The sequence below is a fragment of the Lutjanus erythropterus genome, chromosome 7 (genome assembly GCF_056507025.1).
Source record: "Lutjanus erythropterus isolate fLutEry1 chromosome 7, fLutEry1.hap2, whole genome shotgun sequence".
Lineage (NCBI taxonomy): Eukaryota > Metazoa > Chordata > Actinopteri > Lutjaniformes > Lutjanidae > Lutjanus > Lutjanus erythropterus.
Window position 1 is genome coordinate 14,707,856 of NC_139323.1, and position 14,620 is coordinate 14,722,475.

The window sequence follows — 14,620 nt, forward strand, 5'->3', positions numbered from 1 at the left end:
AAATAACTCAGATTTAATTGTAAATGTATTTTGTACACTTTGTGGGTCTCACGATTTTGTCCACGCTACAATGCAAAACATATGTTTATGTATGCTATTCACTATGCTAATGCTATATCATTACCTCAAGGTGTTAGGGTTGCAATAAACTTATAGGATTGTTAGAATCTCACAGTCTAAAGATGTAATAACACAAGGTTTAACATGTCAAAAGGAATTTCACTGGTGTATCTGTCAAATAACTGTTTCCTTGATTCTTAAAGTGATTCCACTTGCTGGAACTTCTGTACATAATCAAATATTTACTGTGGTTTAACCCGCTGTTCTTTGGCCAGTACCCAGAGTCAATGTGCCAGGCTGTGCGCTGTCAACACCAACGTGGTTCCAACTGTGTTGTGTTAAAGCTCAACAGAACCCTGCAGGGGTCATGTTGCTGAATTTCTTCAAGTCTCATAAAAAGTAAGAAAATTCACTTTGATATTTTCTGCCAAGGCCGCACCTACTTCTTCTTTTCTTTATTTTATTTTCCTGTCTCCCCTCGTCTGCAGCAGCATGTGTCGCTGCTCCAGCACTTAATTCAGCTGCTCCACCCCTCACTGAGCTCATGGCTCCTCTGTGGCCCGTGTGTCCTTGCGTGTCTCTGTCTCACACACGCACACACACACATACACGTACACTTAAAACAACACACAACCATTTTCTGACAGCCACATTCTCCCATCACACAGCTGAGTGGAACGATGAGCTGTATTCTACTCCTGGGGCAGGAGGTGAAAACACACACAAGTACACAGAAACACACACACACATATAGCACACATTCAGCAGCCTCTATCACAACTGACTGACTTGTAGCATATGGATATTCCCTGTTTGCTTTCATGGCGCTTGATCCAAAACTAGTGGACCTGACAGTAAAGCTCTCTTGCCTTTCAGTGCACTCAGATTGGATCCAGGGTCATTTTAACAAAGAATGCAACAAAACCCACTTAAGAAAACTCCCTGGTGTTTTCCTGCTGAATTCATCGTGCATTAGACGACATATGCTAAATGCTATCCCAGCATATGCTTGTCTCTCTTTCCCTTATGCCTCAGTGACACAGCAATCTGTGTGCAGCTGCTGACCTCTGAGGTTTCCCTGCTCAGCCCCGACCTGGCAGTGACTCACCGATCTCGCAGCTCTCTCCGGAGAAACCCTGAGGACAGTAGCAGCTATAGCCGTCACCTTCCTGGAGGCAGCTCCCTCCGTGGAGACAGGGGTTGGTCTGGCATGGGTTATTCTCCACTGTAAAGACAGACACAGGGAGGGTTAACTTTTTTCCCCAGTTAAAAACAATATAAAAACATTTTTTTAACCTTTGCATAAGATATAACAGTTAAGTTCAGAGCAGATTTCCTGCCTAATTAGCAGGCATCTCATATTGGACAGTGCCACAGCAGGACACTGTCATTCAGTGTTTTCTGTGCACTCATGACCACATCACATACTACAGTACAGAATGAAATAGTGTGTTGAAATCTTGTTCTATCCTAACATTATCGAATACTACTGAATATGATTGCAGTGATAGCTGTAAATTGCAGTTAGCAGCATTAACAGTAAATAGAAAGCAGGTGGCAGTTAGCATTACAGTTAGCAGCTAGCTTAGCTAGCTGGCAAAAGACATCAGAAAGCAAAAATGAAAAAAATTGTGGAAATTCAAATTTGATCACTTCAATAATTAATTTTTCTTGTTTAAATAAACTTTTAGAAACCCCCCAAGAAATTTGTATTTCAAAAATTATCCACAGTGAGATGTGAACCTGATTTCTAATTATTAGGGTGCTTGAAAATTAAATGGATGCAACTGAAAATATTAAATTATGAACCATTAATCACTTAAACTTCAATGAGTTTACTCAGCAGTTTTTTTTAAATACATTTTTTGGGGTTTCTAAAACTCAAAGATTGAAGTTTTTCAAAAAAAAGAAAAGTTAATTATCTCAACTAAAGATCATAGGTTGGCAAAACCTTTTAGTCTATTTTAAAACTGAAGAGTTGGAGCTGGGCTCAAAACTTAAAAATCTATTGCACCAAGTTGCCTTGAAATTTTGAGTTGTCTCAGCTTCCTTTTTTACAGTGAGAAGTACGGGTCATGAGCAGGACGGTTACCTGACAAATGTGAATTAATTATTAATTTTAGAGAGAAAGAGCATTATGAAAGTGCTTTGAATGTTGACAAACTATGACGGGCAATGAGCCAGCATTATGCCCCTCTTATTATCCTGACTGAGCCCATCGTCTCGCTGCTCTCTGACAGAGACAGAGGAAGAGCAGAGTGAGCAGACAGTACGTAGACTCGTCCCTGTCTCTATGACTTTCCACAAGGTGACGGATTGGCTGTTGTTGCCTCTGTCGTGCCCCTGTTTATCATGACTGATGCTGCCAGGCGAAGGACAATGTGCTGAGTCGACCCCCTCCTGCCTCTCATCCCAGGTCCTACTGATGAGCCAAGGTCCTCATAAATTAGCCGATCATCGCCCAGTCATGCATACCGGCGCGGGCACCTATTTTTATGGCACATTACAGCGTTGCAGAGGAGGTAATAAACACATTTTACGTTGCTGGCCCATAACTCCATGCCTCTTCATGGGAAATGTTTTGGTGGATGAATGGTGGAGATCGAGGAGATTAAGTCGTAATTATTGCTCTTATATTTTAGGATGGGACGGAGGGCGGAGGAGAATTTGACAAGGATGGTTAGAGCACTGAGCAGGCGTCAGGATTTTTTATTCTGTGTGCAAAAAAGGACTGTAGGGAGCTGGCTAGATTAACTGTCTTTTTATTATCCAATCCTGATAGGATTGCAGCCCCTGACACAATCTGTCAGGCCATCTAATACACTGCATCTTCTCCATAATAACACCCAGACTCACTTAATGATGTATGAGCAGAGGGATGCTGTGCAGAACACAGAGTGCAGTTCCCCTGAAAGACTGGGAATACTGTCATTTGTGTGTGAGCGTGACAGTGTGTTTATGCATATGTGTGTGTGTATCTCCGCATGTTTGTCTGACCCTGACTCATTGCAGGCTGGTGATATATACAGTAACGTGAGTGTGTGTTCAATTTCCTGTGAAACAGGCAGATAGACTCCCACTGCTGCAGAGAGGCTGCTGTTGATACACTGGGCAGGGAGATGATGGAGAGGCTGCCTTTGAAAATGCATAAAAGTGATTCGCTGAATGAGAAAAACCATTAGAGACAGGCTCATTTCTTAAATCAACAGCGGGGAGGGAAAAAAACAACATTGTACGTGCTTTGAAAACATACAGTGCTTAAAGGTTAACGATGTACCGATGGAGATGGTAAAATCTGCAAGTGCTGAGCAGTGCATGACATGTAAAACAAACACCGATAACTAAAAACATAACTATAAAACAAACCCCACACACAGGATGTGGTCACTATGAGCACCTGGTTGAGTCTAAAAATATCTAAAATGGAAGAGAGGAAATGGAGAGAAGAGGTGATAGAAAGAAGCATTTTGAGTTACTATCCCTTCATCCCTTCATCCATGGCTCAGAGTAAAATGAGATGGTACAGAAGTGTGACACTGAGTCATGTTATTCATATAGTCATGCTATTATTAACTGTCTTATCCTTGATGCTTTGGCAATATTGTTTACATGATATTCATGCCAACAAAGCCTGTTGAATTGAATTGAGTCTATAATGATTCAGATTTCAAACACTAAGTTACAGCAGAAATACATTATGATAAATATATTTGCATGGTCAATTAAGAAAAAAATTTAGTGTTGCTACAAGTAGTGGGCCTGTGGCTTTTATTTGCCAGTTGCAACTGAGTAATGTAGCTATTTTCAAAATCATGTAAAGGTTTTATTAGCAAACTTCACTGCTCTTCTCTTTTAATTTGATATTTGTTGGCTTTATTGCTGGAACATGTATCACCTATGACAGAAACACACATTTAGGCACAGTGAAACGAAGTGTGGAATTTGGATTAAAGAGCAGGAGACCTTGAGACAATCAACAGTCACCCAGTCAGAACAGCTGGATGCACCACCACAGACCACCCCAAGAGGGGAGAAGGAGTCATGTGACCCCAGTTTAGACTTAAGGCTGCTCCTAGCTAATGTCCGGTCAGGAAAATGAAACGTGTCAGACAAAATGGTCAAGCAACAGGAAACCATCAAAGTGTTTTACTTCAGGGGGGCATGATGAGGTGGACTCTGTGTTTTACATCGATGGCGCTGTGATGTGCGTTTGTGGACTATGGGGGCACTGCAGCAGTGTGTGTCAACTCACTGTCTGAGAGAAGAGAGAGTGAGAAAGCACAGCTGTTACTGCAGTATTGAACATGTGGAAAACAAGTATTGAAAGCATTTTAAATTTTCAGTACTATTATTTTCATTCAATTCATGCTCTTTCAGTCAACCAACCAGATTTAGTCACAGTCTCCATCAGCCAATCATGCTGTGTCAACAAGCTGATGCCTGATTCCCTCAGCCAGAGGAGAAACACACATGTTAGCATCGTGTTTGTCTGCATGCTCTGTCACAAACAGTCGTTTTTATTTCGTTTAAGCTACGCTGTACACCTTCCTGGTTGTTTTGCCTATATGTTTAATCAGCGTGAAGTTTAATCATCAGTCTTTGGATCTCAATTCAATCATCTCCAACTGAAATGGTGCTACTGCTACAACAACTGCTGCTACTACACCAAGGACAACTTCTGCAGCAGACCAAGTTCTGGGTCTGTGATGGTACGTTTCTCCACTGAAATTTCCACCTGCACAATGGCTGCCAGCTAACAGCTAACATTAGCTCCATGCTATCAATTGCTACAACTACATTGCCCTGTACTTTAGGTCTGTGTACCAGTAGTTATTTTTCTTTTCCGCAGCACGCCTCCACTTACCCCAGTGGAAGCCAAGTCATCCAGTCTGAGATCCATACTCCAATCCGTGGAGAGCCTACTGGTCAATGTCTTCCAGTGTCCTTGCGGCTCCTCACCATAATTTTGCTGGCAGCCATGCATTCGCCGGCTCTCTGGTGCAGCCTGTCCCAGTCCACTGCAGTATGATGAAAAAGCACTGACCCAGGTCTCTGCTGGAATTATCGTTGGTGCATTTCTTCTTCTGCTGAATCTAAGTCTGAGCGCATGCATGCCAGCCTTCAACCAGCTCCACGCAAGCATTCAGTCCCTGGAAGTGCTTCAGCACTCACAGCATCATCAGTGCTCCTCACTGCTGCCAGGTCTCATGTTGCAGCTGCCTCCATGTCCAGGTACCCATGGGAATACAGAGTTTACACCAGTGCCGCGTCAGCCTCAATCTTCCAGACCTTGCTGGTCATCGCAGCTCTTCAGCGATCCCCAGCACATTCATCCATCCAGACACAGAACTGACATGGTTCAATATGGTAACACATCTCCTCACACAAATGTTTGTATCTATCTGTCTTCTCACCGGGTGCAGAGTTTGCAAACAGCCTCCTCCCACAGTCCAGGTCAGGCCGCATTCTATTACAGTTTTAGTTCAAGATGCTTTGTTCAAGCCAACAGATTGTTTCCACTTTTTCCAGAGTTCACCTGTGTGGCGAACAATGTATTACTGCAAATGTTGTAATAGCGTGCCCCTCTCCTGCTTATGGTCATCACACTATTGTTTATTCCCATTTATGGTCACGGCATCTTAGCAATTCCTCACAACATCCTACACCAGTCATATTCATATCATGCATCAGTCATGGTCTTTGTGTATAATCAGACTTCTTTTACTGGTCCTTTGACCTTCATTTCTGTTTTGTCGTGTGACCTTTTATTACTTTCCATTTTATTTAAGTTGGTCTCTCATTGACCTTAATTTCTGTTTGGTCTAATGACCCTTTATTTCATTTTGATCCTTGTGATCTTTGTGTATTCAGCTTTCACTTCTACTTTTAGTCTTAATGCAAGCTGCCATTTTGGCCCATTGTGACCTTATCCACCACAACATAGTCCTCATTCATCGTTTTTTTTTTTTTTTTTTAATTAATATCTGAACTGTAACAATAACTGTCTTTTCAGACACTTTTCTCTAATTTTCTCATTACATATTTAGTAGAAATCCAATCCTGTCTGGTAAGGTAAGGACCAATATATATCAAGTCAGTTTGTTTTTATTGCTGTTCTTTTCCTCTTTTTTGGGGCTGATTCTTAACCCCGACCACAGAGGGCAACAGCATGGTAAAAGTTATTTGAAGTGAAGGGTATACCATTTGATAGCGGGACAGACTGGTCTCGACTGCCTGTCTTACTGCAGGTGGGGTGAACCAATCAGGTTTTAAGAGCCAAAAAATAGTCGTACTGCCTCAAAGAGCCACATCACATCACATCATGCACATTCAGCCTTCAGCTCTTTGGAATAATACTTTGGTTTGAAAGTCATTTAATTCAATTAAAACACACAGAATGAATGAAATATCAACAAACATCATCTGGTTTGCGTTTAATGTAATTGTGCACCATCTGTGAAGAGTATGGAGCCATACTGCACTTGTCTGACAACTAGAATAAGTTGTCTAGTAGTGTAGTTACACCACCAAATGCTAAGTGCATTTATTTATTATGTAACTGAACCATAAATGTTTCCCAAAAGCTTCATTGCACAGTAGCCTGTAGTGTAGCTTGTTATTTCCAACAAAATTGTAGTTGTACTTAAATGATATCCAGTGAAGAATAGCTTGAGGTTACACTAGCAACAGTTTCAATGTAGCTCCTCCAAGTCTCAGTTATGATAAATCATGATGTTCATCTGCTTCCAACAGCATAGAAAAAAACAATGTGATGTGAATAGTTAATGTGTTTTGTGAAAGCATGCTCAAGCTGACTGGTTTGTGGTTGCCACATTTTTACAGCATAACCAGACTCTCCATTCTGCCATCGCATCAAGTGGGAGCGGATAAAAGCGTGTCACCAACTGTAACTTCAGTGTGTTTTCATGAGGGAAAAATAGGTGGAGGCGGGCGATTATCGGCTTATCAGCTACTTCCACTGCTGCTGTCCCCAGCAACTCTTCAGGTAAATTATGTGATTTGGTGTGAATAATATTTTGACTCAAACTTGAACTACACTCACTGTGGGTGACAAATCCAAAATGTCAAAATGACACATTTTAACAGAACTTGCATTTCAAAGCAGCTTGTGTATCACTTTAATAAAAAAAATGCTTACAGGACCTTCAATTCCAAGTGGCCGGTTTCTCTAATCCACTGTGAAATTCAATGTCTCTGTTAAAAGATCAAGGTGGCATTTTATGGAGGTTGAAATTGTGTGTGTGTGCGTGTGTGTGTGTGTGTGTGTGTGTGTGTGTGTGTGTGTGTGTGTCTTTTGAAATATTACTGCAAGTTAGGCAGCAGCTAAATCAACTCACCAAAAAAGTAGCTAAGTTACCTTACTAAAGAAACATAGCTGATGTTTTTAGATGAGAAATACACTTAATTTGGGGGATTAAATTTACTTTCTTAAACAAACTAGTTAAAACTGACAAGAAAGCGGGTGGAAATCAGATAATTTTCATTAATCAGGTTGTATGACAATGATTTTTTGGATAAAATAATAAAAAATAATAATTAATAAATAATAATAATAAATAATAAAATAATAATGAAAAGGTAGGGATCTCATAACTGGGGGAAACAATAGTGCCTGAACCAAATTTCACAGTAATCCATAAAATATTTGTGAATACATTTCACTCAGAGCCTTGAATGTCAACCTCATGGTGGAGTCAGGAGATCATCAAAGTCTTCACAATTCGTCCTCTGGGTAACATGAATGTCTGTGACATGAATGTTGACATGATAAGTCAAGTAAAAATACCCCAGACTACAATATCATCACAACCATCACTATAACTGCTGTGTATTATTGTCTGTATATGTACTGCATGTCCATTATGTTATTCATCCTCTATGTCACTGTTTTTCTCACGCTTTCTCACCTAATAATGATGCTCCAACAAAAGCAGTAACCGCCATAACCACAAAAAATAAATCTCCTCCTGCTTCTCTTTCATTGGCTAACACATCTCTCACTTTAACTTTGCCTGGAAAAAAATGTACATGCAGGCTCTTCAGGTCTGCATGTTGTAAATCATTTCATCTGATTTCATGGAGAATCTGACCTGGTGGCAGGCACTTAAGTGTAACTATACAGAAATAGTCATTCTCGCTGATGGTTTTGTTTGCCTTATTGCTTATTTGCTTTATTCTCTCTATAGTCCTCTGTATTATAAAGGCATCAATATTAGAATGAGGCCGTTCATAACCAGTTAAACACTCCTTAATATGTTCAAATGCTTAGATTTAAGATGAGAGCGTCTCAGAATGTACCTATGAGCGCTACAAACCTCTTCTTATACATTAATCTGCCTGAGTCACACTTGTACTGCCAAAGATAAGTCTGACATCTGAGTATCTTTGCATGCAGTTTTGGTATTAAATCTCAGCTACACAAACGCCTCTCAACTTTGAATCACAGCCCAGGCAGACATGTATCTTCTGCAAAGCAAAAGGCAGTGATGCACACAGTGTAACTGACAGCACAGGACCGGGTCATCAAGTAAGCTCAGCGAGGAAGGCTTCAGTAACCAAAAGGTGAACTTCTCAGGGCCATTCTCCCAGTCAATCACCCCACAGAGGGTAATACTGTGTTGCTGCTATCAAATTTAATGCTGCAAAGGGTTTTCTTTGCAATCGTGAAAAACAGGAGTGACATATCTTCAAAAATAATCCATGAGCTCCTTAGGATTTAAGTGGATGGCATCACCAACTGATGAAAAATCAGAGCAAAGTGACAGCCGTGTTTGTTCGTGTGTGTTTTTTCATGTGATTAATGCCTTAAAAACCTTCCCATTGGTGCATTTTGCCCCACAAAAAAAGAAGCATTTATTGACACAATTTGACCAGTTCCAGCAAAATTGCCTTAATAATCAGAAGAAAAGGACTCTTCCTCAGCTACTATCTAGCAACACTGATAAATGGTGGCTGTGCTGTCTGTGGTAACACAGACTGAGAGCTGAGCTGGAGCAGAATAGGACATTGATCCAATCTGCAGACAATTAGTAACGACTTATTACACACAAATGAGACTGCGTTCTTCACCATCTGTCCACAAGCAGTAGCCCGCAGCCTTAGTGGTGACATCATGTGTACAATGTACAGCAATGAGACAGCAGTTATGGATCGTGTGACTAACAGCAACATCTCTGTCCAAAGGAATGTTCTGCATGACTGGATCAACACGCATTGAAGCAGGCATGTAGCAGATAAATTAAAGGGACAGTTCATCCTTAAGTTTTTCCTCTTACCTGTAATATTATTCATCCATCTTATTAGTTTTGGTGCAAGTTGCTGAGTCTTCTCTCCACTGTAATGAGACTAAATGGCTCTGGGCCTGTCATGCTAAAAGTGCCAAAAAAATACACTCAACAGCAATGTCTCTTTCCAGAGATCATGACCCCCTCACTCAGTGTAGGGCCAATATTCTTTCTATGGCAGAAACTACCTTCCCACATGAAAGTGCTCACCATAAGTGGGGCTTTTCCAGTGGCACGTTTGGCCGCAGTCAAATCATGCCATGCTGATTTGCATTTCTATTACCACTTTTATCACACCAGGCTGTGCTGAGTCGTGCCCGAGATGGACCATCTCTGAAGTTGGGCTGAAGCGCACTGGACCTATGTCCAAGCAGACTGTGGTGACGTCCTGCTGACTGCAGCCAACCCATGACAATCCCCCCTTTCTCCCCCTCAAACAGACCTCAGACTGAACTCAGCGTCCATGTAGGAGAGCTTCTAACTGATTCTCTGTGGTTTGAAGTTTAGTTTCCCCCCTGTTTCAGCTGTCGCTTCAAGCAAACCAAATGTCACCCCAAGTCAGCAAATGTGAATGGAAAAGCAGCACAGGTCTGAGGATTATCTTGAGTAACTAGGTCATGATCTCTGGAAAGAGACATTGCTGTTGAGTGTTCAAATTAAGTTTTTTTTTTTGGCATTTTTAACGCAAGCCGAGTGTCATTTACAGTAGTCAAGTAATTATGTTGGAGAAAGGGCACACGTCTCTACAGCTGATATCTCCAAAACATGGCAACTCACACAAAAACAATTTAAATGCATTAATAGCACTGCAGATAAGAGGAAAAATATGTTTTTTGATTTTGGGGTGAACCGCCCCTTTAAAATGAGACACGACTACTAGTTTACTGTTTAAACATTAATTTCTTCTGATGACATTTTGAATTTCTTTATAATTAGGAGTGTGTGTGTGTGTGTGTGTGTGTGTGTGTGTGTGTGTGTGTGTGTGTGTGTGTGTGTGTGTGTGTGTGTGTGTGTGTGTGCAAACGTGAAACTACAAATTAATATGCAATTGAAAACATTAAAAAAGGCATGAGAGAAAGACCCTGGTCTAAAACAGGATACAAATTAAAATTTAGCAAAGAGGAGCACAAGTATGAGCGAGAGACACGAACTAAGAATGAGGGAGAGAGAAAAAAATGTCAGCTATGGAGGGACAGAAAGTCACAGAGGGAGCTATCATACATTTCCTCCCCTCTTAATGCTTGCTGCTAGCTTATGATTAATTACACACTGGTCTTAAAATAGGTCGCCTCCTCCATTCCTACTGTGCATCTTTCTTTTTCTGTGTGAAAGACAGAAAGGAAAAGAAAAGGAGAGGAAGCTGAAGTCCAAAAGAAAGAGGAGAGGGAAGAGAAAGATGCTCCAGTTTATGACATACATAGGCAGGTTTTAATAAAACTCCTTTTTAAAAGTAATATTACTTTACTTATTACTTGGTATCAAAAGCTATTAGTTACATTATATTGAATTACTTTCGTACTTTGTTGCGCTCCAGAGTTGAACTGCCGATCCAGTGAACTCTTAACAACCAGAAAGCAACTGTGGACACTAAAGTTGTTTAAAATTAACTTCATGATTAATAGTGGATGGGTTGTGAGTGGGAAATTCAATGCTCCCAGAGAGAGAGAGAGGCTCTGTGCACCTTTAAGCACAACAAGACAGCGGCACAACTTCTTTAATGTGTCCTCTAGAGAGTTTCCTCTGCCCTGTCAGGTTTATAACTACAGGTTTTTGTTTTGCAGCTGGAATGTCCCACATATTTGCTACAGTGACACTACTGTGAGCAAGCAAATGAAACTGAAAGCAGGCTCTCTAGCCATTATACACAGCCCTAAAGGAGATATAACGAAAGGGAGGCATATTAGGACTTACATGGGTTCAGCTTTCAGGTCTGAGCCTTCCACTCATACTGACAGAACAGATAATGTAAAGTCTTCTTCCCTCACATTGAACAGATACCGCAGCATCTCTTCAGTCCTGTGCAGAGTTTCTTGAAATAAGTTTCTCTGTGTGACATTCTTCTGCTCTATGGGGTCATCTTAAATTTTTTCTAAGCCTCTCAGGAAAGAGATTATCTTAACTTGTGGCATATTTGGGAAGCTACTCCCCGATGTCAACTCATACATCCACCCAGGATTTAGAATGGACCATAAAAGAGGATTGCGATAAGGGAAATGTCTTGCATCCTATGAAGTCTGAAGCTGAGCGGTTAGCAAATTCAACATAATGGAGGCCCGCAGAAAAGCTTGTGCTGACAGAAACACTGAACGCCGCATGAATAAACGTGTGACACATGCACACACGGAGCAAAACTGCACACACACGCACTTACATTTACTGTATGTACACCTGCTTATCGCCTGCTGCGTTGCTGTGGTTGGATTCACTGAACCTTGTAATAGCTTTGCTGAGACAGAGATCATACCTCTGCCTGTTCAAGTGTTCCCCATCTATGAGCGTGATAAGCCATCACCTGGGCCCGGCAAGAGCTGCCCCGTTAAAATTTAATGCTACAGTACCTCCCTAAAAGGTACTGAGGCACATCGAACAGTTAGAGCCGTATGGATGGCTGCGCTAAACTGCAGAGTATGGGCTTAAATGCAGTCGTTGTCGTCATCACTGTGACGACTCGATGAGTCCGCAGCGTGAAATATTCATATTGTCGCTTGCATGGTGGCTACAGTGAACATGTGTTTTATGCGTTTAGCGATGATACAGAGCAAGAAAAGGCATTTATAATACATCAGTGGAGGTGGCTCTGTCAGCGCTGGACGCCACATAAGCCAGATCCTACAACACATGTGGAGCAAGCCTTAAATTAAGACTCTTCTGAAGATAATTCAGTCATTTCACATGTAACATTTATGATGGCCCTGATCAAAGTACATAGTGAAATCTGGAAACACAGTGACACCGCTACAGCAAAGACCAAGAGAATGAGAAATGAATGGTGAGATGATTGATCACATGTTATGACACAGTTACCCACATTATCTTAACCACATAATCATTCATTCAATAAGTACGACTTGTTCCATAAACTGTCAGATTCCAGATGTCGCTCCTTCAAATGTTGCTACATTTTTGTTTTAATCTTTTATTTTCCTCTGGCTTTATTGCTGAAACATTTATCACTTATAACAGAAATATACTTACTGGAAAAGGAAGTGTGAGGTTTGGATTAAAGAGCAGCAGATCTGGAGACCATAAACAAAACATACAGGATCTTTCAAACACCAGATCAGCTGGAACGCAGCACTGCAGACCACCCCAGGAGGAGTGGAAGAGAGCGGGAGCAAGAGCCAGCTTGGACTGTATTTTTTTAGACTGCGCCTGGTTAATGTCCTGCCAGGAAAATTAATTGGATAAAATGGGACGCAGGCTGGCAAAGCAATGGGAAATCAGAGACTGATGTACCCACTAGCGTTGTAACGATACTGGAATTTCTTACTTCAATATAAAACCTTGAAAAATATAAGATGTATGAGATATTCATATTATTTTCAATACCACAGGTGTCAAACATTTAATGTTAAAATGTCGACCATATTATCATCACCATCTTGTTGCTGCTGTTTATACGCTCCAAAAATGCACTACAGAACTACTGCCTGGGCATATACGTGTTTATGGATATAAATTATTTTATATATAGTTTTTTTTATTTTATCACATATTTTATCCTATTCTATTCTGATGGTAATGATGTGTGTATATGTCATACATGTGTGTAGCATAAAGCTTTGTCGACCCAACTGGTCAGGGCAGAAAGCTGCACACCCAAAGTCTGGTTCTGCCGTAAGTTTCTGCCTGTAAAAAGGGTTTTTTTCCTCACCAAGGCAAGCAAGTGCTTGCTCATGGTGGGAATTGTTGTGTCTCTAAAATAATCTTGATGAAAATAATTTTATAAAGCATATGGTCTCAACCTCTGTAAATAAAACTGACCAGACTTCACTGGATAGCTAACAGTATAGAGACAACAATAAATGAAGGGAGAGTGAGAGGAGTGTGATACACAACAAAGGTCCATGGCTGGAATCCAACAATATGTCTTAACCATTTGGCTACCTGTGCACTCCAACCTGGATGCTCATGTTTCTTGACTTGTTTGACCCAAACTATGAAAATAAAAGCAAGTGTCTACAAAACTTCTACTAACTGTACGATGGAGCTGAAGTAAACAACAGAAAAATGTTATAACATGAATTGCTCCATGAAGAAAATACACCCATCTGGAAATGCATCCAAGTAAAGCAAAGCTGAAATGATGACTGAGTCATCTGTATGAGTCCAAGTTTCCATCTCTCCCCTGACAGGTTGGACAGACTCACAGGTAGGAATATGATCCATGTATCAACGTGTCCCCAGACAGGCAAGTCAGTCACTGCAGATGAGCTACAATTACTGCCACGGCAAGCTGAATACACACCGGGGGATATATGAAACCCATTTCTGCTGAAATATAGATAGCACTTCTCTCTAGCACAAAGATGCAGACCCCAGTGCAGTCTCAGATTACTCCAAAGTGATTGATTTACAGAGGTGAGCTGCGTGAGGGCGGACAGCGAGGGCACAGAGGTGGTCAAGGAAAGAAGAAGAGATGGAGAGGAGACAGAGGTTACGTTTACTTGGTGGTGGAGCTGTTCTGGTTTGGTGCTGATGATGTCAGCGCCCCAGCAGTCAGTCTGCCGAGTGAGACAACCTAATGTGTGCAGAGGCTGACAGTCCGCAGTGTGGAGCATTACACCAAATTCTTCAGCCCTGCGGTCCGTGAGGTCATACACGCAACGGGGAGGGTCAGTGCCGCCTCGCCTCCCTGAAACCAAGCTTCCACCTCTCCCTTTTAACCCATGGCACCAGCTGTCAGTCTAAAGCAGTTGTGTGCAACATAAAATCAAAGGGTCATGAAATGATTAAAGGGGAAGAGAAGAAGAGAAAACATGTTCAATAACACTTTATTTGAAGCAGTAGGCATAAGACTGACATGACACCATCATAACCACGAAGGAGTCTTAAGTCTGAATGCTTATGACTGTTGTCATTAAGTGTCATTAAGACTTGTTGGTGATGGAAGTAGCTACTGAGCGAACCATCTTGCTTTGTTTTCATCTCCATACTCAGTATCAAGTACCTCACTGTGCTGGAATTGTCAGTGTTGAGTACAGTTTGAGTACAGTGGGACCTAACAGAGCCTCTAAGACAGACAATGGCCACTT

General features: G+C 41.3%; 1 protein-coding gene across 1 annotated transcript in view; it reads right to left on the reverse strand.

Moving 5' to 3' along the window:
• The window catches only part of ncanb (neurocan b), a 172,925-nt gene that overhangs the window by 78,936 nt on the left and 79,369 nt on the right, over positions 1–14,620 (reverse strand). The window contains exon 11 of the mRNA XM_084723209.1: positions 1,169–1,285. Within this exon, the coding sequence (XP_084579335.1) occupies positions 1,169–1,285 (117 nt within the window). The remainder of the gene's footprint in view (positions 1–1,168; positions 1,286–14,620) is intronic.